The 22412-nt window shown below is 40.1% G+C and overlaps 1 protein-coding gene across 2 annotated transcripts; it reads left to right on the top strand.

Annotated features, from left to right (window-relative positions):
• Positions 1-226: 226 nt before the first annotated feature.
• LOC109951987 (interferon alpha/beta receptor 1b-like) lies at positions 227-22132 on the top strand. Of its 2 annotated transcripts, none has more exons than XM_020586791.1 (9): positions 227-468; positions 6698-6827; positions 7233-7435; positions 12022-12182; positions 13652-13805; positions 16865-17022; positions 18038-18210; positions 18393-19377; positions 19475-22132. In XM_020586791.1, exons 1-8 carry the CDS (start codon positions 354-356, stop codon positions 18613-18615), a joined length of 1317 nt encoding a protein of 438 aa, XP_020442447.1. In that variant the 5' UTR covers positions 227-353; the 3' UTR covers positions 18616-19377; positions 19475-22132. The 2 variants fall into 2 exon arrangements, with proteins under 2 accessions (XP_020442447.1, XP_020442448.1); XM_020586792.1 differs by having other exon boundaries at positions 18393-19403; positions 19501-22132.
• The last annotated feature ends 280 nt before the right edge of the window (positions 22133-22412 follow it).

Raw genomic sequence — 22412 nt, 5'->3', positions numbered from 1 at the left:
AGGGAAACACGTTTCCTAACTGTGCATGTGACAAATAAACACTTTGACGTTTAATGATAGGCCTATTGTATAATAAGATATGAAGATCTGAGTGTATGTGGGGAACAATAATAATACGATTTATTTTGCTGCTTACTTAGTAACAAATATTTCGTGTTAAATGCAAATTAAATTCTTCAGATGCCATGGGACCTGGCAATTATTTTGAAAGTACAACCGGAACAGTATGTTCAGTCGGCACACTTTGCAGAAGTTGGTGTTGATCGCTGCTTACAGGAATTTGGCACATAGACCCGTTTATTGACGGAAGGCCTAAGTTTGCTCTTGAGAAGTCTGGATAGAGACAACGAGCAATGAAAAACCGTCCGTGGAAAGGTTTATTGTCAGTAGCGTTACCTCGCAGAATGTCAAACATGTTCACTGCGTTCATTGTCGGCCTTATTTTTTGGTCCCTCCAAAGCAGCGTTGGTAAGTCTTTTCTTAGCTAGCATGCTAACGCTTCTCGATTTGTATTTCAGAGCGGTGTTTATTTGGCTAACTTTTCCAAAGAAGACAGATTGTAATTACACCTAGCTAATCTATAGTTGTAACGTTAGCTGTTAGTGTCTCTACCAGTGTACTGTAGATTTAAATTTGTCATATCATCCTTTCTTGGTTACGTTGGTGGCGTATTAGCTTGTTGTCGAATCAAGTGCTAAACGCATTCTTAGTATCTTGCCACTCGGCAATAGATGTGTAACGTTAACTAACTGATGCATGTTAATACAGCTGGTGTAATAGCTGATGAGGCAGCTTGATATTTCGAAAGCAAAAAATCTCAGTTATGTCAACAGCCAGCAGTGTGTTATGAGGACGAAGACAGCTTTTTTTAAAAGCCAAAAGAACAGATATCAGTCAACGCCAGCTCAGAATTATTTACGTTAGTTAGGCTTGCTAACATTCATGTTCTTTTATTGCTTTTATTTGTTTTTGAACTTGGACCTTGAGTCTGTAATAAAGTGTCATGTCATGTCAGAGCCACATCCAGTAGGAGCTAATAAGAATCCGAATACACGAAGCATACAAAGTTGTGAAATGTCGTCACTAGGTATGCTCAACGAAACGGAAGCTACTTATTCTGTGTGGTTTGTCCTTCCTCTGTGAAATGCAGTTAAAAGAATAATAATCACAATAATTTTGTCATGTAATGGAGTGCACAGTTGAAATGCAAAGGAAGCAGATAAAAAATGATCGGGGAGTGCCCAGAATCAAGGTCTGAAACTAGCTTTTTGACTCATCGGCCAAACTTTTTTTTGGACCGACCAAAATAATACAGTTCCTTTTTGTGCCACATATACATTTGTTTTGGAAATTCACTGAGATAAGGGATTATGCTGAATACAAATGTAAAGAGCAAACTCTGAAGCAAAATTAGTTTTAGCATATCAATAAGCAGTTAATAAATTCATTTTTGAAATACAATTTAAATGCCACAATACAACTCAAGAAGACTTCATTGCAAAATTCTACTTAACATGCAGTATGTGCTGCTAAGTGGTATTTCAGTATGTGCTATTGAGTGTATTGAGCGGTAAACCCTGTACTTATCTGAACCATCACCAAGAATAGCCTGACTACGGACCATCCTGCTCTGTTTTTCCCACTGTATTTTCCCTCTGTCGAGATTGGGGGAGGGCTGCTCCTCTCTCACACATGCAGTCAGCTCTGTGTTTACACATGGTGCTTGTAATGCTTTATGCTTGAGGTGTGAAGACTCAGAGATTTAACCATTCACAGGCGACTGGTCTGAACAGGGGCATAGTAGGGGTGGGTCTTCACTGAATACATGTGTTTCAAACTCCAACAGACAGAAGCAGGACACCCATAATATAGACAAGATACCGTTTTATCACATGAATAGCCTATTTTGTTGGAAATATTTACCCGCCAGTGTGGTTGGTAGTCTTCTGAGATTAACTTGCCAGTCTACCAATAAAATCGACCTGCATTTGGCACCTGGTGGGTGTTAAATTCGGACCCTGTCCAGTATGCAGTGTGATATGAAACAGTATGAAAATGTAATATCATGATTATAGTGACTACAATTATCACTAATATGTTATCATTATTATCATGTTATTGTTAAAATATGCTGAAAATGTTCAGCTGGTGGAACTGAGTCAGGTTTGGAGGCCTCCTTGCTTGCACATGCTTTTTCATTTCTACCCACAGAGTTTCTATTGGACTGAGGTCAGGGCTTTATGATGGTGTCTCCAGTACCTCAACTTTGTTGCCCTTAAGCCATTCTGCCACAGCGTTGGGCGTCTGCTTGGCATCATTGTCCATTTGGACAAGACCCATTTGTGACCAGGCTTCAACTTCCTGGCTGATGTCTTGAGATGTTGATTCAATATATCCACATCATCTTCCTTCCTCATGATGCCATCTGTTTTGTGAAGTGCCCCGGTCCCTCTTGCAGCAAAGCCCCCCCACAACATGATGCTGCCACCTCCGTGCTTCACGGTTGGGATGGTGGTCTTCAGTTTGCAAGTCTCTCCTCCAGGCATAACGATAGTCATTATGGCTAAACAGTTCAATTTTTGTTTCATTAGACCAGAGAAGATTTCTCCCAAACGGCAGATCTTTGTCCCCATGTGCAGCTACAAACCGTAGTTGGCCTTTTTTATGGCGTCTTGGAGCCAAGGCTTCTTCCTTGCTGAGCAGCCTTTCAGGTTATGCCAACATCAGACTGGTTTTACTGTGGCTATGGATACCATGGTACCTGTTTTCTCCGGTGTCTTCACACAGTCCTTTGCTGTTGTTCTGGGATTGATTTGTACTTTTCAGATCAAACTCCATTCATCTCTAGGAGGCAGAACACACCTCCTTCCTGAGTGGTGCGATGCTGCGTTGTCCCATGGCGTATATACCTGGTGTAGTATTGTTTGTACAGATGAACATGGAACCTTCAGGTGTTTTGAAATTGCTTCCAAGGATCAAAAAACTTGTCCACAGTTTTTTTTTTTCTGAGGTCTTGGCTGATTTCTTTTGATTTTCCCATGATGTCAAACAAAGAGCTCCTGAGTTTGAAGGTAGGTCTTAAAATACACCAGTTACAGGTGCACCTCCTACTGACTCGGATGACGTCAGTTAGCCAATCAGAAGCTTCTAAACCCATGGCATCAGTTTCTGAAATCTTCCAAGGCACAGTCAGCTGAATGTATAGAAACTTCTGACACCCTGGAATTGTGATATAGTGAATTATAAGTGGATTAATCTCTCTGTAAACAACTATTGGAAAAGTTGCTCGTGTCATGCCTAAAGTACATGTCCTAACCAACTTGCCAAACGTGTTTGTTAACATGGTATCAGTTTTAATGACTTCAACCTAAGTAAACCTTTCAGTTTAACTGCATGTGTGAGATTGAGTAGTGGTCTTGCCATGACATAGTTTGCCTTTCAGAGAGCTCTGACAAGTTGATTTTTCATATGTAAACACTTGTATTTTAATCCTAATACTTTGATAGCCAAACTTCAAGGAACTTATCAGCGGTGTTTTCTTATGTCATGTATTTGTTAAAATATAAATACTGTCTAGGTATTTGATTTTACAACTCTTTGTGGACTCCATGTATAGGTTTCTAAACATTAGAATTGTTGATAATAATGAGCCAGACAACTCAGAGTAAGTGTCATATTTCCTTCTTACTGTAGACTGAGGTATTTTGTTAGCAGTTGTCAACAACATCTCTTTGATCAGATTTGTCACTGCTCATCTACTTTATATTTCACTTGTATTGTGTAGCATTCATGTGGACGGCAAAGTAAGAATTTCATTGTACAGGGAAACGCGTTTCCTAACTGTGCATATGACAAACACTTTGACCTTGGTCTGTCTGTTTATAGTCCAGGGTGGTGTGGTAGGTTCTGAGTCTTCTGAAGATGTTGAGAATGAAATATTAGGGTTTCAGTTGGCATGGAATGAAATTTGTGTGACTTAAGTGGCACTGTGGCTGAGAGAATGTCATGAGACTTGCAGAAGTAAAGGAATAAGAGGAACTGAGTCATTGAGGAAAGTATTGAGTAACTTCATCAGCCAAAATGCTCAGGAGTTCACTGAGACCTAGCAAGCTGGGACACATACACAAACCCACACAGACAGCACTGAGAGGAGCCACCCTCCCCAAAACATCATTTATGCTTCACTCAAATATGTCCTGTGTTAGTCATGCATTCTGTGCTTGGTCATGTGCTGATGAGTTTTCCCCTTTTTTGAATTTGGTGGTGGTGGTGAGTTGCTTCAGTTCCCAATGTTCTTTCACTACATACAAAGAAATTTCTTACTGTGCACACAGGTGTCTGAAATCACAGCTAAAAATATTCACAGTTCTGCTTTTTCTTTTTGTTCCTCTTTGTTGAGTTCAGTGTTTCACAGTGTGCGTGTCAGATTTAGTGTGACTTTAGAGCACGGTTTGTCTTTGCTGAAGTCTCATCAAATGCTGTATTATACAAAGATAAAATTATTCCCCTTTTGATTTTCTTAAGGTGAGCATTAATGTGCTTGTTTATGTATTCACAGTTTTGGGCATCACTGGCCTTCCAATTGCCAGAGTTGTCTTTTTAAAATATCATTTGAAAGTTTTTCTCTCAAAACCAAAAACTGTATAAAATGTCTTTAATGTACTCTTGTCTTCCAAGTACACAGTAAAAGTTAACTTATCATATTTACAGGCACATTTTGGGGAAAAAAACCCATGTTTCTTCTCATGCTGTAGGGCAAAGTATTGCAGCATCATGTCAAGTGTTGTCCAGTTTGTCGCAACAGGTTTTGTTGTTGTCAAGATTTCAATCAAGTTTCACACTGGCACAAATTCTGTTTTCATGTTGTGTAATGCTGTGGCTCTTTTACTGTAACAACCTCTACCAAAATATTTAAGGGAAGGGTCTGGTAATAGTTGTACTTTTTTATTGTCAGCATGACACATTAGTAAGGTGTGAATAAGTTCTGCATAAAAACTGCAATGACCGTATGTTTTAGGAAATTACTTCTTAAAAATCAAAACTAAATGCACAGAGTGATCAGTTTATAGAGTGCCGTATGGATGATATATCCTTGTAGGCCAACCTGGAGGTTTGCATCACCCTGGTTCCCTCGACAAAAAGCCAATGGGATTTTTCCTATAGGTTTCTGGATTAATGTGGGAAAATAAGTTCTGTGACAAACAACAGTTGATGACACTTTTGTTCAGCAAGATAATCTTCACAAGTGAACACCGCTTTTGTTTTTGAAGCACAAATGCAATCACCAGAAGTAAAAAGCTGTTGTTAGGCTTTAAATGAACTACACCAGGGTCCCATGACTTCGTCACCACCACAGCTTCTAACTTGTAATTGGGTTCAGCGCACTTACCCTCATCTACAAAATCCTTTCCCCTTAGAGTGAGCTGATCTAACTAGTGATCATGGTTGTGTCAAAACAACAAGTGCATGAGTTTAAAGATAATGAGGCTGTAAAGGTAGGCTAGTAAGTAGATTGGTCTCTTTGTTCAGCATGATGACATTTAATATCCCAGACAGCTTTTGTATTCTAATTTAATCATGTTAGCAACCGCATGCTAGCCTTTTTTAAGACACACAAAAGCATTTTTTAGAACAAAATGTGAAAATATATTGGCCTTGTGTTAACTGCAGCCCTTATTTCAGGCGTTTATACAAAAACACATTCAAAAATCCACCAGACTTAAGGGCAAGGGCACCAGAAGTGCAGAAATGCTGACTCAGTTCTGGGTCTTAGGACTCACTACTGTGGCGCTCATTTAGATACACCAAACTAATTTAATCCAGCCTAATCCAACAGTCCTGCAGGTGATAATGTTCAGTTTTTGTTCAAACAGTTTTATAGAGATGTTGATTCAACTTTATGGTCATTTTGTTGACTTTGAACTCTATTATACAGAGAGTTGTTGCTATTTTTGGCCTGCCCTCATTGATAGTGTAGGTCAGGTCAGTATAATAATCATTTTCTTGAATAATGGATTGCTTACTGTATTTAGATTGTGAGACAAAAATGAAAAAGGCTTCTCACAGTTTTCCAGGTTAACATTATCAGATGTTTTTGGAATATTATCAAAATTTTTACTTTATTTTCTGTCGGTAAGTTTAGTTGAACTTTATTCTACTATTTAACAATACACTCACATTATTTTTTAATCAATCTTCTCCCACAAATCCACTTCTGAACCATAGATTCATTGATTTTGAATTCTTTCGCAGCTGCTCTATTCCCATTTACAACCGCGTAACTGATAGCCTGTAGTTTGAATTGTGCCTCGTAAGCATGTCTCTTCACTGGTGCCATTTTCAGGGGTTCTTAGACCGGTTTAGACTGGTTTATCACTGCCAGCGTACGTAGTGTACGTATTACGTCCCTGTGTCAGCGGGAAATGGTCCGACAGTCAATCAAGCGGAGCGCTTACCAAAGTCGCAGAACAACATTTTTACAGATTTTGGAACTCAGTGCACACATAAGGCGCACTGGATTATCAGGCGCACGGCCGATTTTTGAGAAAATTTAAGGCTCTTAGGTGCGCCTTATAGTGCGGAAAATACGGTAATCTGTTAGTTTAGAATTTTTATCTAACAAATATTTGACATTTCTCCAGCATTTAGCATCAACTGTGTTGCCATGTGGGTTTAGGTCTGCCTTTGTTTGTTTCAGCTGGAGCAGGGCTGGCCCCACCACAGGACTTGATCATGATTACCTTGAACACCAATTACACACTGACTTGGGACTGGGACCAGAATTCTGCAGAGAGTCACGCTGTCAACTTCACCACGCAATATGTCGGGTAGGTTTCACTCACTTGTGCATACAAGCAGTGTGGCTCCAAGGAGGGCTGTTTTAGTCAGTCCACCACTTTGGTCAGAAATGCAATATTTCAACAACTGTTGGCCAGAATGCCAAGATGTTGGGTAGAGACATTTATTTCCCACAGGAGAAATAATTACTTTTACAACACCTGAGAGAGACGTGTGTGATTGTAAACTCTTCACTTAGTTTGTTCAGTTCAGTCGAGCTCTGACTGGAGATTGAGAAAACATCTTAAGGTTTGATGGCATCAGTTAATGCACCCAAGAGTCTTTCACCCAGAGTCATTCCTTGTATTTTTTCCTCCTTTTGAAATTAAGGACGTCTACTTCACGACAGTTACCATGATAAGTGCCCTGCATTTTCTTTTTTGTCATTGATCCAGGAAGTACAAGCTGAAGTACAAGCTGAATTCCAAGAAGAAGAGTCCAGACTGGTCGACAGCCTGTGAAGAGATGTCACGGAGATCATGTGATCTTACAGTGTTCAACCTTCACTACCTGAGCATCTATGTGCTTCGTGTACGAGCCAATGTAAATGGGCATCACTCTGACTGGGTGCAGAAAGAATTCTGCCCTGATAAAGATGGTGAGAGAAAGAGGGGATGAGAGATGAGTGAAAGGAGAGTGCGACAGTGGGTAAAGGACAGAATGAGTTAACAGGAAACAAGCCTATGGCAGCATGTGTTCTCAGATGGTTAACCGCAAGTCATCAAAAAAAAAAACAAAAAAACACGATTGATAGAGAAGACTGAAAAGCAACCGAACAAAAAGCATGCAAGCTGTGCACAAAGCTGTGGGAACATGCTTCAAGTGTGTGGGGATGGCGTGTTTTGGGGGGAGCTTCATAAACACATCTGTGTCCTGAAGCTCAAAATGTTTCCGTTTTTGGTGAAATTGTCAAATGTATAAATTCAGTTGTTTAATATTGAGGTCATAGTACTGGACTATATTATTTTCAGAGGTGTGTCTATATTTTTTGTCCTTTCCAGCTACATTCATGAGAGGGTCAGAATATTAGGAACACCTGTGAATATAATGTACTCCAGTACCACACCACCTTTAACTATATAGAAGCAAGCTTGTGACCAGAGGGTTGCTGGTTCAGTCCTTGGCTTGTGCAGGTGACAAAGCAATGCTTGCTTCACCCACATTAACACTGTGATTCCTTGAGGAAGGCACTTAACCAAAAGGTAAGTAAAGATTAAAGATATATACTGTGTATATATTCATGTAATGCCCACTATGCAGCAACCGACACAGTGGCCTTGTATCCTACTGTGATGTTTTTTTTCCTCAAACACGCAATACTAAGTAGTAGCTCTAACACCTAACCCATCATAGTTATACTGTCTGAAAGAGCACAAATTTGTCCATCATTTCATGTTTTTTTTTTTTTTTTTTTTTTTTTTTTTTCTTGTTGGTCTCACTTCACCTCTCTGTTCATTGCTTGCAGCCACAATGCGAAGGTCGTTGGGAAGTCGAGGTAGACGCGGGCTCCGTGTTTTGAGTAGCTGTATTAGTGAGTACAGTGTTACTAGAAACCCTTTTTTCCCTCCTATTTAGTCTACTTCAGTCCTGTTGGCACAACCATACAAGTGCACACACTGATTAAACCTAAAATTGTGGAGAAAGTGTAGGTCTCAGTTTCTGAATTGTATACACGCACCCAGAGAGAAAACATACAATATGTTTGGGCTTGTTAGGATTCTGACTGATACGGCACACCTTCAGGGTATCATTCATGTTTGGGATACACTTTATGAGAGTGGGCCTGTTTCAGCCTACCTCTAATCATTTTGAGGAGGATGTGAAGTGTCAGGTTACTGGCCAAGTAAAACACTTGTGTTGGCATGACTAGACCAACTAATGGTTATTTGACAAACTCGGTGCATGTTTAAGAAAATCCTGTTTGTAAATAAATGGGCTACCCCCCCTCCCCCTCCCCAAAAGCTTCAAAAACGATGGATTAACATTGGATTCAGATTTCTTATTTGCATAAGAAAGGAGGAAACACTTTCAGGATTTTCCCTTTATTTACTTAATACAGGTGACAGAAATCCCTTTCAGGCAGCAAGTGATGGATCAAAATGTCAGAATAAATAATTGCATACTAAAATAGCCTAAATAAATGATCATAGGATTTTTAAAAATATGAATTAAAGCTTAAATATTGCCTTTACTTTACAGCTTTGTCATGACTGTCTGAAATGTAAAAATGCTGCATCAGTTCGACTATGACTAAAGGTAAACAGACCAAGCCCCTTTTACGCTGCAGTGACTGTTTTTCTGTCAATATGGGGTGCTGTGTGTACATTAATGAGGAAAAAAATGAACTTAAATGATTTTAGCATATGGCTGCAATATAACAGAGTGAAAAATTTAAGGGGGTCTGAATACTTTCCGTACTCATTGTATACCCGTAGGTAAATTTGTCTTGTAGTCAGATCAAATGACATCCTTGACACATTCACAAAATACAAGAATAAAATACAATAACATAAAACCTGGCACCTACACCAAAAGTAATAAAAAGTACTCAGGGCTCCACCAATCAAGACATAAAAGAAAGAAAACATCTGAAGAAAACCTAAAATTACTTGCAATATATTACTACAGCCTATTTAACTCTATAACAGCAGCAGGGACAATACTATTTCTATAACGCTGCGTTTTACATCTCGGGACGACAAACCTTCGTCCAGAAGGAAGAAGCCGAAAGTGGCAGTGCAAGGGATGGGAGTCATCATTCAGAATAGAAGTAACCACCCTCTGTACCTGTCTACTGTACAGGGCTGCTAAACTTAACTGTGACTCCCCAAGCAAGCGACTAGATCACTTAATTACTTGCTCCAAGGATTTCCTCTGTCTTAACGTTATCTGACCAAACCATGATACTAGCGAAAACGATAAAATAGATTCAATAAAAGCTCGATAAAACATATTCATTAAGGTTCGGTCAGTATGAAAATATGCCAGTTTCCTTAAGCAATGCAGACGTTGCTGACCCTTTTTACATACCATTTCACAGTTCTCTTCAAAACTCAATTTGCTGTCAATGATTGTCCCCAGATATTTGTATGTTTGCACATATTCAATAGTCTGCCCCTTAATTAAATTGACTTCGTGCCTATGAGGTTTCCTCCTAAAATCTATGAGCATATCTTTACTTTTTGTTGTATTTAGTTGCAGATAGGATTCCTCACACCAATGGACAAAATCCTCAATGACTGAACCATGGCTACTTTCACCATCACTGAGGAGACTAACAATAACTGAGTCATCAGCATACTTTATAATAGTTCTATTGTCACATCTACTCTGACACATATTTGTGTAGAGAATAAAAAGTAAAGGTAACAACACACACCCTTGAGGAGAACCAGTGGAAGAACCCCTCTGGTCAGATAATATGCAGTTGACCCTTACTCTCTGTCCTGTTGATTAAAAAAATCCAAAATCCAAACTACCAGATTATTACTCAAATCAAATTGTTGTAGAAGCCTTTCAATTAAAATGTGAGGCTGTATTGTATTAAAAGAAAAAGACAAATCCACAAATAAAAGCCTGGTGTGTGTCCCACTTTGATCCAGATGCCTAAAAAGCATATTGGGCAGAGTAATTGTGGCATCCTCCACTCCTCTGTGAGGCCTATATGCAAACCGCAAAGGATCCAGCACATGTTCAGTCTGCCTCAGGATCTCCGATTTGACCAGCCTTTCAAAAATCTTCATTAAAACTGAAGTCAGAGCGACTGGTCTAAAATCATTCAGAGTTGCCGAACAGCTGGATTTAGGAACAGGGACAACAACAGCAGCCTTCCAGAGCCTAGGTACATATTGTGTCTGGAGAGACTTATTAAAAATATACTGAAACACAGGACTCAGTTCATGTGCACAAGGATATATTAGGATATATTTTGACATGCTTATATGGGATAATCATATCCCTCCAAAAGGTCATGTAAGAACATGTCACATCCACCAATGAGACCAGATCTTCCCTGCAGGACTGCCTGAACATATCCCAGTCTGTGCAATTAAAACATTCCTGAAGGCAGAGCACCGATTCATCTGTCCATACCTTTATGTCCCTGGTCTTTGTCTTTTCTCTTATTAAAACAGTTTTATATGTGGGCAACAAATGCACACAGTTATGATTAGAGGAGCCCAAGGGAGGGAGGGGAAGGGAAGCCCCCTTTATTGATCCATAACAAAAGTCCAGTGTCTTTGGACAGGAGACATTCTGATAAAAGTTTTTAAGTGTCTTTTTCAAAGACAGATGGTTAAAATCCCAGAGAATAAAATTTGGAGCCTCCGGTGAAATCGACTGCAGCCTCTGTACTACATCAAAGATGGTACTGGAGGCAGAAGCAGCATCCGCCTTTGGGTGAATATACACAGTCGTTATAAAAAGTTGAGGAAACTCCAGAGGTAAATAAAAAGGATGCAGCGAGACAGACAGGAGTTCCACATCCGGGGTACAGATGCATTCCCTGACCATCACCGATGTACAGTACCGTTTGTTGACATATAAACATACTCCGCCTTCCTGGCGTTTTCCTGTTACCTGTGCCTGCCGGTCCAAACGAAAAGGTGTTCCGTCCATCCAGAGGTCCGGGTCACCGTCATGCTCAGTAAGCCACAACTCAGAGTACGCCATGACACAGTAATCCTTAAAATCCTTTCGGTGTCGGATATTACTCTGGATTTCATCCACCTTGTTTCTCAGGGATTGCACATTCCCCATAATAACAGTGGGAAGAGGGATGCGGTTAAGATGGTGCTTCCTCAGGGGTACTTTCACGCCTCCCCGAGCCTTGTCAAAGTCTCTCATATCCTTATGCTTTTCCAACACATCACCTTCGAGGACTGAATGTTCATTTGCTGCCAGATATTACCCCACACACTGACAGGTGCCACTGTAATGAGATAATGAGTGTTATTCACTTCGCCTGATAGTGGTCACAATGTTATGGCTGATTGGTGTACATTTCTGTAGTAACAGTCTGGAAATAGATTTTATATGAAACTTTTTTATTATTATTAGAAAGCAAGTTTGTGCAAATAAACCTTTGAAAATAGGAGAGGAGAAACACAAACAGTCCGCATCAGAACATCCCTTAATCTAGTCACTCTTGGATCTCATGTGTTGTCTTTGTCTTGCGCCTGCTAGCTGCTGTGGGTCCGCCAAGCAAAGTGGAGACTGAACCTGCTGGAAGTGACCTGGATGTTTTCATCTTTGACCCTCTGACCAACAACAACACTTCCATGAAGGACCATCTTCCAAAGTTGTACTACCATATTCTTTACTGGGAACGCTCCATAGACAGCCAGGTAGGAAACGCCTGCCTGTGCATGCAGTATTGCACTGGACTAACCTTACTACAGCATCAAATTGTCTTTGGAACGGACTTTGAACTGCAATTTATTTTGACATAAATTACCCAATTGTTTGTATTAGAGGCCTTTTGCTACGTGGTGTCTTGTGTAAAAGCTTCATTCAGAAATGGCAAGACAGCCTTGCAGACATGTTACATTTAGCAGTTTCTTCTCTTCACACTTTCAATTTTTCTTTGGTTCCTAAAAACACCTGGCAAAACCCCTGAGACTCCATATTCAGCCCTGTTTGCAGTGCACCTGGTTTCAGTTTTGTATGCTTGGTTTATTGGTTTTGTTTTGCCATGTAAACATAGTAGAGGTGTTTCTGGTCTGTGCTACAAGATGGCTTAATTTTAAATAAGTACCTGAGCTTCTGTCTGGTGCCATAATTTCCTGCTAGCTGCTTTGTATCATGCAAGCAGGTCCGTTAAGTTTGACAAGGGAGTAGCAGATTGCTATGGGTTATCCTGAAATAACCTAGAGCCAATGCAGATCTGATGAGTATGTCAAATATTTGGGTGTAGGCCACATTACAAACAAAAGACAACAAATAGCCAGGGAAAAGAGTATCCATAATTGGAAGCTTTACTGCGAAATTGCTTAATTTTTATAAAGATTGTTCTTAAGGTCTAGTGTCATAGGGGCTTCAGGGACCAGTTAGTGTATGCCTTCAGAAGCACAGCTGTGGAGCAATATAGTGGAACAGGTTTTCTTCAGTGAACTCTCTGCATTTGGCTTTATTAATACCATGTCCCTTAATTCTGACCAGTCTCCCTGTCCGTGCTGCCCAAAGTGTTCAGTATTGGTCTCATCAGACTAGAGATTCTTTTTCTTTTAAATGCTCATTGACAACTCCAAACAGTTGTCTTATAGTGATGTTATGTGTGACACCCAAACGTTGAAGCTTGTGTTAAGCAGAGGGGGTATTCCCAAATGAAGCCTTGCTTCGAAGCTTGTATCGTTTCTCTAGTTGTCATGTGACCAATCACAAATGAGGCCTTGTTTTGGCCAGAATCACATGGACAGGGTCTGAATCTACCACCATGTGCCAGATGCAGTTTGGTTTAAAAATGTGCTCCATCTGTATTGGTTTTAACTGTACCTGTGTATGTAACTCAACCTGTTGGACTGAGTCCATTTAATATTTCATCTTGGGTACCTCTAGATTAGCTTTACACCCGTCAAGTTGCTTAAAGACCTTTTTATTTTCATTTGGCTTAAGGTGTTTTGCGAAAACACTTAGGTGCTGCCCTCCAGCACCTAATTCCAGCAGAATTTCAGAACTCCTACAACATTTAATTACCAGCATGTCCTTACAGAATCCCATCACATTATCTCGTTTTAAGTGTAGTGTACCGGTTCATAAATAAATGACAGGAAGTGGTAATGTTTAAATCTCACCTCCTCTGTCATGTGTCCTTTAGGCCTTAAGAACCCAGACGTTAAGAAGCAGTGCCAACATGGTGACACTACCAAACCTGAAGGCCTGGACATGGTATTGTGTGAGCATCCAGTCACGTGATGACTTCTATAACAAGAGCAGCAGCTTTACCTCACCCCAGTGTATGCAGACTGAAGGTAACTTACAGATGAGATCTACATTTGATGTTAGTGACAGTGAAGATTGTACCCTTTGACAGAAGTGATTCGGGGTTTGTGGAGGGTGGACTGTCTTCATTGGATTATATAGACTTTTGTTTTAAGACATAATTGTGATCAAGCTTGGTACTTGGCCTACCAAAATGAGTTCTTTAAGTTTAGGGCTGCAACTAACAACTATTTTAGCACTCAACTTATCTGTCAATTATTTCTTTGAATAATTGCATAGGTATTAAAAGATGAAGAAATCTGGGTGCCTGTGGGTCCTTAAAAAGTCTTAAAATACCTTAAATACACTTTGTAACAAATGGTCATGAAAAGTATTAAATTGTTTTAAATTCAGATTGCATGGGTCTTAAATGTTTGTCACACTGCATCATTAGAATAAGGCCTTGGTAGCCAGTGCCTGGAAATGCCTATGAAGCAAACTGTGCTGTATATCGAAGGTGTTTCAAACTTGGGACAAGGCAGTGGAATCGAACATGCAGAGCAAGAAGCTCAGAAGTATGCAAGAGCCCACCATCAGACTCCACCTGCCTATTTATGATTTACCCTTTTCACCGCTAGCAAGGATTTTATCATGGATGGTAGCTTGGGAAATCCAAGGCCAGCAATGCCATCATCTGACCTCCAAACATTCTGAGGTTCTACGTGAACAGTCATGGCAGAGGCCATTTGAGTGTTGAGGGGGTTGAAAAGCCTCCACTCGTACAGTTCAAAAGACGAGATTGAATTATATTGAATGTTCCAAGCCATGTTTACAGACTTGGGGCTTGTTCAGGAATTTACATGTGGAAAAGACCACACACAGTTACATGGCTAAAGCCACCTATATTCAAAAAGAACTTGGCACTGAAGTTAGCACATGGAATGCATAAACCTGACAATGAAAAGCAAACAACTGGACCTGCATGTCTGTCATTGGACAGATGATTATGTTTAGTCAAGACTCTGTGGATCCCAGTTCATGGACATGCAGTTGCCTAGGACCTAATTCAGCATTTTTAAGAAAGTTTGTTATAAATCAGTCAATTTATTGACTTGACTCTTGTATACATTAGTGTAAGCCCAACACAAGGTCTCATTAGCCAGGACAGAAATCATGTTTCTGTATGACTTAATTTGATTACCATTTTTTTCAGGGAACTTAATTTTGGTTCAGGGCTACATATCATATTTGGCATGACATGGTAAAAGCACTTTGGTTTGATTTGTACCAGAGACTTTATATAAAAGCAGACAATGTGACAGCTTCTATATTAATAGTACAGTGAAACCTTGGATTGCGAGTAACCCGGTCTGCGAGTGTTTTGCAAGATGAGCAAAAATTTTGATTCGATAAACGAGCGAGGTCTTGCAATACGAGTAGTACGTATACTTTGTCTACCGAGCGTCACGTCACAACTGAGCCGCTGGTTCTCATACCTCACTCATATAGTCAACATCTATGTTGCAACAATGGCCCCTCATGCCAGCCACGATTCTTTTCAAAGTGCAGGTTAATTTGTTTTATTTTTACTTTATACTGTATTTTGTATTACTGTAATCGTTTTTGTATGAATAAGTGGTTGTGGAACGAATCATCTGAGTTTCCATTATGGGGAAATTCGCGTTGATATACAAGTGCTTTGGATTACGAGCATGTTGCTGGAATGAATTATACTCGCACTCAAAGGTTTCACTGTATTTTCAACAATGCCCATAATAAAACCAACAGTGAAATTCCTGTGTTCATGGCTAATGTCTGTCAGTCTCCAACATGGTTTTGCTGATTTGTCTGTGCCATAGACATGCGCAAGGTCTCCATGTGAGTGGAAGGAGCTAGCGGACTGTAGACAAAACAGAGCTTGCACTGTTGACTGGTTAGCTGGAGAGCCAGACCCCAAAACTAGGTGTGCTGCACTCTTCACATTTGTTTAACCTCCTCTGTGAGAGTATAAACTGCTCCACAAAAGAGGTGTGGCTTGCAGCCACTGTCCATGCTACAAATGTATTTTTTCATTCATTCATTGATTAGTGTGAGTTCATTGTCCTGTTCCTGTTAGCCACCAAGTTAAGTAAATGCGTTTGCTTACTGGTCATTAACGAGCTCACTAGGGAATCTCTGTGAGCTATTGTAACTCACTAATGCTGCTAGTTAGCTCTCCAGCCACAGTATTTTCCAGGCTTGTCTCCCAATATGTATCTGAAATTTTATTACCCATTTCCTGCTCCCATTTAGACTTTATTGGAGAGGTGCTTGCTGGACTCAGAGACATCAGGCTTGAGTAGATTCAAGAGATTAATTTCTCCGTATGTGGTGGAAGCTGAAGGCATTCATCTAAACCGGAGCTCTTAAAGGTCTCAAACTTATGTACGTGTTTTCTAATATAATTGCCAGGGCATTGAAAGTGGGTCGTGGTTGGGTATTCCAGCATGACAATGATCCAAAACACACAGCCAAGGCAACAAAGGATTGCCTCAAGAAGAAGCATATTAAGGTCATGGAGTGGCCTAGTCAGTCTCCAGACCTTAATCCCATAGAAAATCTGTGGAGGGAGCTGAAGGTTCGAGTTGCCAAACATCAGCCACAAAACATTAATGACTTGGAGAGGATCTGCAAAGAGGAGTGGGTCAAAATCCCCCCCGAGATGTGTGCAAACCTTGTGGCCAACTACAAGAAACGTCTGACCTCTGTGATTGCCAACAAAGGTTTTGCCACCAAGTACTAAAGCACGTTTTGCAAAGGAATCAAATACTTATTCCATTCATGAAAATGCAAAATACTTTATAACTTGTTTTGTAATGCATTTTTCTGGATTTTTTTTTTGTTATTGTTGTGTCTCTCACTGTTCACATAAACCTAACATTGAAATTGTAGACTGATCATTTCTTTGTTAGTGGGCAAACTTACAAAATCAGCTGGGGTTCAAATAATTTTTTCCCTGACTGTATATGCCCACATAAGTGTATATAGGTGAAACCAGATGCGAAAACTGACTAGGCTCAAATGTGATCTGTTCATGTGCTTCACACGTGTGTTTATATACTTTTAACAGGTAACACTCCATGGTGGCAGATCTTTCTGTATTTCCTGGGCTCTCTGGTGTTGTGTTTCCTGGTCATGCTGCTGTCACTGTATACCTCGTTTTGGTGTTACAGGACCCTGAAGGCAACATTGTACCCCTCCATTCAGCTGCATGCACACTTCATGGAGGTATGCACGCATACCATGCCACAGTTTTACTTTTTCTCATTGCTTTGGCTGTGCAGACAGCAGGCATTCACTTAATGTTTACATTAGGGCTGTAAAACACATACCCGATTACCACTGAACACATTAACTGGTAAGCCTGAGCGCATTAAACAAACAGTGTCTTATAGACCCCGTTGCAGCTCCCAATCAGAAGACCTTAATGATAAGGCAGGGTCTTCTAGCTCTGGCTTCTCGTTTGTGTTAATAAATTGCCTTAATATGTGCACATGGAACGCGGATTTGAAAAAAAAAAAGTTTTGCTCGCAAAGCAAGCTTACTGTTAACTAATATTAAAGATTGCATATGGTACACATCTGCCCTGTACCTAAGTTCTGTACTGAACTGTTTGATATGAATACATGTACCGTTACACCCCTAGTTTACATAAGGGAAAATAGTATTTTATCATAAACTGAATTTTATTGACATAGGGTTGGCCAAATGATGTTGGTAAAATAACATATAGCTAACCTATAGATAAAGAAGCTAGACTCCTTGTTTGAGTAATACAACTTTATTTACTCACCTCCAGGTCCCACTGCAAAATGTGTTGATTTTGTCTTATCATCCACAATTTATCTTTTTATGTTTTAAACTGTGCAAAACACAGCACACACAAGCGCTACTGTTTGACAAATGTCCAGCACCATATTTCTTTTATTCTGAAATCACATTTGATCACATGAGTTTCTGCAAGATCCCTGGTCCCCGAAATCGACTTCTCTGAAAGTGTTTAGTAAAAACCACGTGTATGTGTAGTCCTGCCTTTTGAGTTAATCATCTAGCATGTGTGCTCTTAAGATTAAAATGTGAAAAAAAATCTGTTAAAGCTGTCATTATGTCTGTGGTCTCATGTTTTCAAAATGGGTTAAGATTATAAAATCCTGTAGAGCGAGTCTGAAGTTTCTGTTCAGTTCTACCAGTGTATCTCATCTCAGTCTCTCTTCTGTCCTCCTTTCCTTTGTGTTTGCTCCAGTATCTTTGTGACTCTTCTGGCTCTGCTATTCCTCACCTCCTCACCCCGGATGCAGAATCAGAGCTGCTGTGTGACAAGGTGACCGTCTGTGCAGAGCCAGCAGTCCTAGAAATCCACAGCCCTCCTCCTGGGGCCCTGCTAGCTCCCCCATCAGGCCTAGATCCAGACGTCAGGTTGTTTTTAATTTCTGATGCTACACCTGTTCATGCAATGTGTTCTTGTTTACAAAGTGCATTTAATAAGAAATTATATGTATTTATGTCATACCGGTTGAGCTTCAGAACAAGACAGCACTGCAGAAAAAAACAATAAATAAAAAGAAAATGTACCCTCTCCTTGTTGTTTCCGGTGGTAGACACAGTCGTCAAGACAGCGACAGCAGTGGAGACTCCGGAGTGTACTCCACAGGGGGCAGCTCCAGCCTGCAGCAGCCCAACAGCAGTCAATCCTCCACAGGGGCCAAAGACGTCTGGTTGGGCCCCTTTGACCTGGAGCAGGTAAAACTGCAGCAGATGGCTCCAGGACTCAAGAGTCAGCGTCTGATCGCAGATGAGGGCATTGTAGACGTGCGTGTCTGAAGATGTACAGGAAAAGACACTGGTTGAGAAGCTCATGAAACAAGGATGGTGTTAAAGAAGACAGATATGTGTCCAATGTACAGTGTGCATTTTCTCCAGCTGCCACTGTGAAACAGAGTGGAGGGTGCCATTAAAATAAATGGTATGATACAAGACAGAAAAAACGAGATCACAAGTGACGGACTGACACAAGGAACAACCCTGGTCTGCTCTGGTGTCACGATGTGTTTCCGACTTTCAAGGAAGAAGGGTGTTGTCATTCTGAAGACAACGCACTTTAGTCTTGGCCTATCTCTTAAAATTGTGGATCCTTGTGTGACCAATCTGTTGTATGTTCCCTTCACCTGGTCTCCAGCAGCCACTGTCTTAACCCTCTTGTTCATGTTGTGACTGCTGCTCTAAGTCACTGTGGCTGAGAGTAAATCTTTGTAGCAAGTAGTGTTTTTTTATCTCTTTTACTGTCACGTGGCTTAAATGATAGAACATGAATAATTTACAGCAGCTGATTAGGTAGCAGTAATTAATGGGTGGGTCTGTTCTCAAATCAAGGTGATGTTGCAGACAAGTCCAAATCTTTGAGCCTCGAGTCTATTTTGCTTTTATAGTGTAGTGTAGTGAATGTTCACGAAACAAAGGCACTGCAAAACAACTGAGCAGTTTATTAGGGACACCTAATTAAAGCTAGTATAACCCAATTGTCTTGCATTAAATCCTCCTCCATGAAGATAATGCTCAGTTTTTGGTTGGAACTGTATAAAGGAGGTCTGAATTGTTGAATTGTAAAGGAGGTCAGAATTGTTGGCCGTTGCAATGCAACAGGCAACAATTGTTGAATTGTTGGCCGTTGCAATGCAAGGAGGTCTGAATTGTTGAATTGTAAAGGAGGTCAGAATTGTTGGCCGTTGCAATGCAACAGGCAACAATTGTTGGCCGTTGCATTGCAACAGGCAACAATTCTGTCATTTCTCCTGAACTTACCAGGTCACACTCTCTCTACCTCATTAACCACATTAGAGCCAGTATGATTTGGGCCAGACTTTGGTTCTTGGTCGGGCATTTTTTACTAGATGCAATGTGGACCTGTGAGGACGTCTGCTGTAGAGGCCAATTTGGTAACTGTTGGACTTGTAGCAGCCTGGGACCAGAATTGTAACACAGGAAGCTACCTACCAAGGTATTTTTCTCCAGTCATGTGTGTAGGCAGTTATTCAGTTCAGCCAGCGGAAGACTGTAATGGTCATGTGTTATGGACAGTGTGAGAGAATTTTTCTGTTTATGAAACTGCCTGGGCTCCTTATCTATTGCTAAACTGGCAGCCAGACAGTGAAGGGTTGTTGGGCCAAGCTTGTTGACTGTTTGGGTCATTGTTCTACAGGAAAGCAATTGACTTGTTCTAGCCTGCTGATAATGCTGCTCAAGTTGGAACAAGTGGTCGCAGATCCTTCTCTGTGACAAATGTCACTGTATGGAAAGCAAACAACACACAAGTATGTGCTTTCACAGTATAAATGTTTAGTTTGAATAATGCAGCTCCTTTTCTAAAATCCCACTCATAAGCTGCATTTCCACCAGTGGAACTTTCCCTGGGCATCAAGAACCTTTTGTGGAAATTAGTTTCTCTACCTGTTTTTCCACTGGAGGATCCAGGGCCTAAATTTAGTCCCGAGGTGTCATTCTCCCGACGATGAAAGTATCTAGTCTGGGGGTAGTCTTTTCTGAAGGTCTAAGAACAATCAGCGGGTTTAAGTTTATAGCGCTGCAGAGTGGAACATCACAGACTGGTCAAATACAGGGCTGTACAGCACGAACATTACACTCACTGAAGTGAGTAGAAATTTGTGTGTGCCAATGTGAAAAATGTTTTAGGTGCACTGATGGAACAGACTCCACATTACTTGGGTTTTCGGTTTGCAAGGAGTGTGTGATTCCATTCACTTCCTGGTCCAAACCTCTCCAGACCCAAATGGTGAAGCCTGTCGCGCCCCCCCCGTTTCATGCTTTTTTTGTGTAAAATAATTGCAATTCTAATTTTGCTTGTTGACAAAAACCTAATAAATAAATAGTGAGGCATGTCTGGGACTAAAACAATCTGTACATGGTCTTTCAGCTCAGAGTTGTCAGCGTCACCGTTTTACCTGACAGCAAAATAACCAAATTAGACCAAACCACACATGTCATAGTAAATGTATTCATATAGTGTTGTGTCCAGCTCATTTTTAATAGTTCCTGGCTTTTACCATTACTTTCATCAGTGTAAAATGCATCAGTATAGTGTTTACATTAACTTCATGCTAACTAGCTAGCTACATTACAAAGCAGCAAAACAGCACACTTTTAGAAGTTTTACGACATTAATTTAAGAATACCGAGACTTATCTAATCTACTTTTCATTGCAAGAAAACCGGTAAAAATAGCTGATCTATTTTTGATTCAGGTCTAATGAAACAATGGGCAGCACAACACTGCAGAACCCAGAAGAACAAACCAAGGTTTGGACCAAGAAATGGAATCTTATACTACTTAATTAGCGGATAGATCATAAATCCCACCTTCTCTGTGTTAGTGGATGTTACCTGAGCCAAACTACAAATTCAAAGTACAGATCAAATAAATTTTTCCCAGAGGTGATTTCTGTAGTACTTGGTAGATAATATCATACCAATGTGTGTACATGTGGTCATTTTTCTGATAATTGTATTTAATAAGTTATTAGATTATATGAAACTTGGTGTATTTTGATTGGCTGTGTGATGCTGTCACTCCACTTCTGGTCTGTTTGTGAAATAGCAAGATGGCAGCCACTGTACTTGGGCTTCACTTTTGCATAGTGGAGGGAAGTGGTGATGCAGTGTCCATCATACATGAGTCAAGGGTCTAGGTTTTCTGTATTAAAGTCCTGTAAATAAACTGTATGCCTCGGGCAGTGCTGGACATTGCCAGGTTAGGGTTAGACCTACTTACAGATTTGAAATTGTCCTGTTTAACATTTAACTGAAATATCACATTTTGGTTAGACAGAAGAATTTGGACGGAGAAATCCACTTTAAACAAAGTAGTCTGGGCTAAAAAGGGATTTCTGTTCATAGTCGTTGGTCTATCTCAGCTACTTGTTAAAATGTCTGTGTAAAATGAAACATCTTCTGCAAACAGTTCTGTTGTGTTTGTATCAAAAACAAAAGAAAGGATCATTTTTATTTCTCTCATTTCCTGTATTTGAATATATTCAGTGTAAATTAATCCCAGAGGGAAAAAGTCGGTTATAAAAGCTAATGTTTTCTTTGTGTGTGTGTCTGACAAAGCTTATTACTTTTAACAGAGTATAACATTTTTATTTTTCCTTTTATAATACTTGTATAATCTTGGTGCCATATTAGTTCTGTATGACTTATTTTGTATGTATTTTTAATTGGAGCTTTACGAGTTCTACTTCTCTTCATGGAGAAACAGTTGTCACAGAACGTGCATCTGCAGACTTGCAGTATAGAGCCACAATTCTTATTATATGTTCACATCTCAGTTTTACCTCTTCATTTATGTACATCACTTTTCCTGTGACTTCATTTTCAGCAGAAATGGAAAGAAGCTTTGCAGATTTACTTTGTGAAGGGAGGAGGGTTACCTCTGCTTTAAGTACTTGTATAGTTATTTTGAAAAAAAAATTTCATCTGCTTTGTAACAATTAATACAGTTGCCTTTTCCTGAATCTGCAGTGAAAGGGTGTATAGGTGGCATTTAGAGGCAGCGAGTGTTGTAAGGAGAAACAAAAAAATAGCAACAAATCAAACTCATCTGCAAG

Source organism: Monopterus albus, unplaced genomic scaffold (genome assembly GCF_001952655.1).
Source record: "Monopterus albus unplaced genomic scaffold, M_albus_1.0 scaffold422.1, whole genome shotgun sequence".
NCBI lineage: Eukaryota > Metazoa > Chordata > Actinopteri > Synbranchiformes > Synbranchidae > Monopterus > Monopterus albus.
This window is presented reverse-complemented; position numbering and strand designations above follow the sequence as displayed.

Bases quoted from the DNA above. Each gene is read 5' to 3' on its own strand.
- LOC109951987 (XM_020586791.1), top strand. From the start codon at position 354: ATGAAAAACCGTCCGTGGAAAGGTTTATTGTCAGTAGCGTTACCTCGC. The intron at 6,828-7,232 runs GTAGGTTTCACT...TCATTGATCCAG, and splicing joins TTCACCACGCAATATGTCGG to GAAGTACAAGCTGAAGTACA. The intron at 18,211-18,392 runs GTTGTTTTTAAT...TTCCGGTGGTAG, and splicing joins GGCCTAGATCCAGACGTCAG to ACACAGTCGTCAAGACAGCG.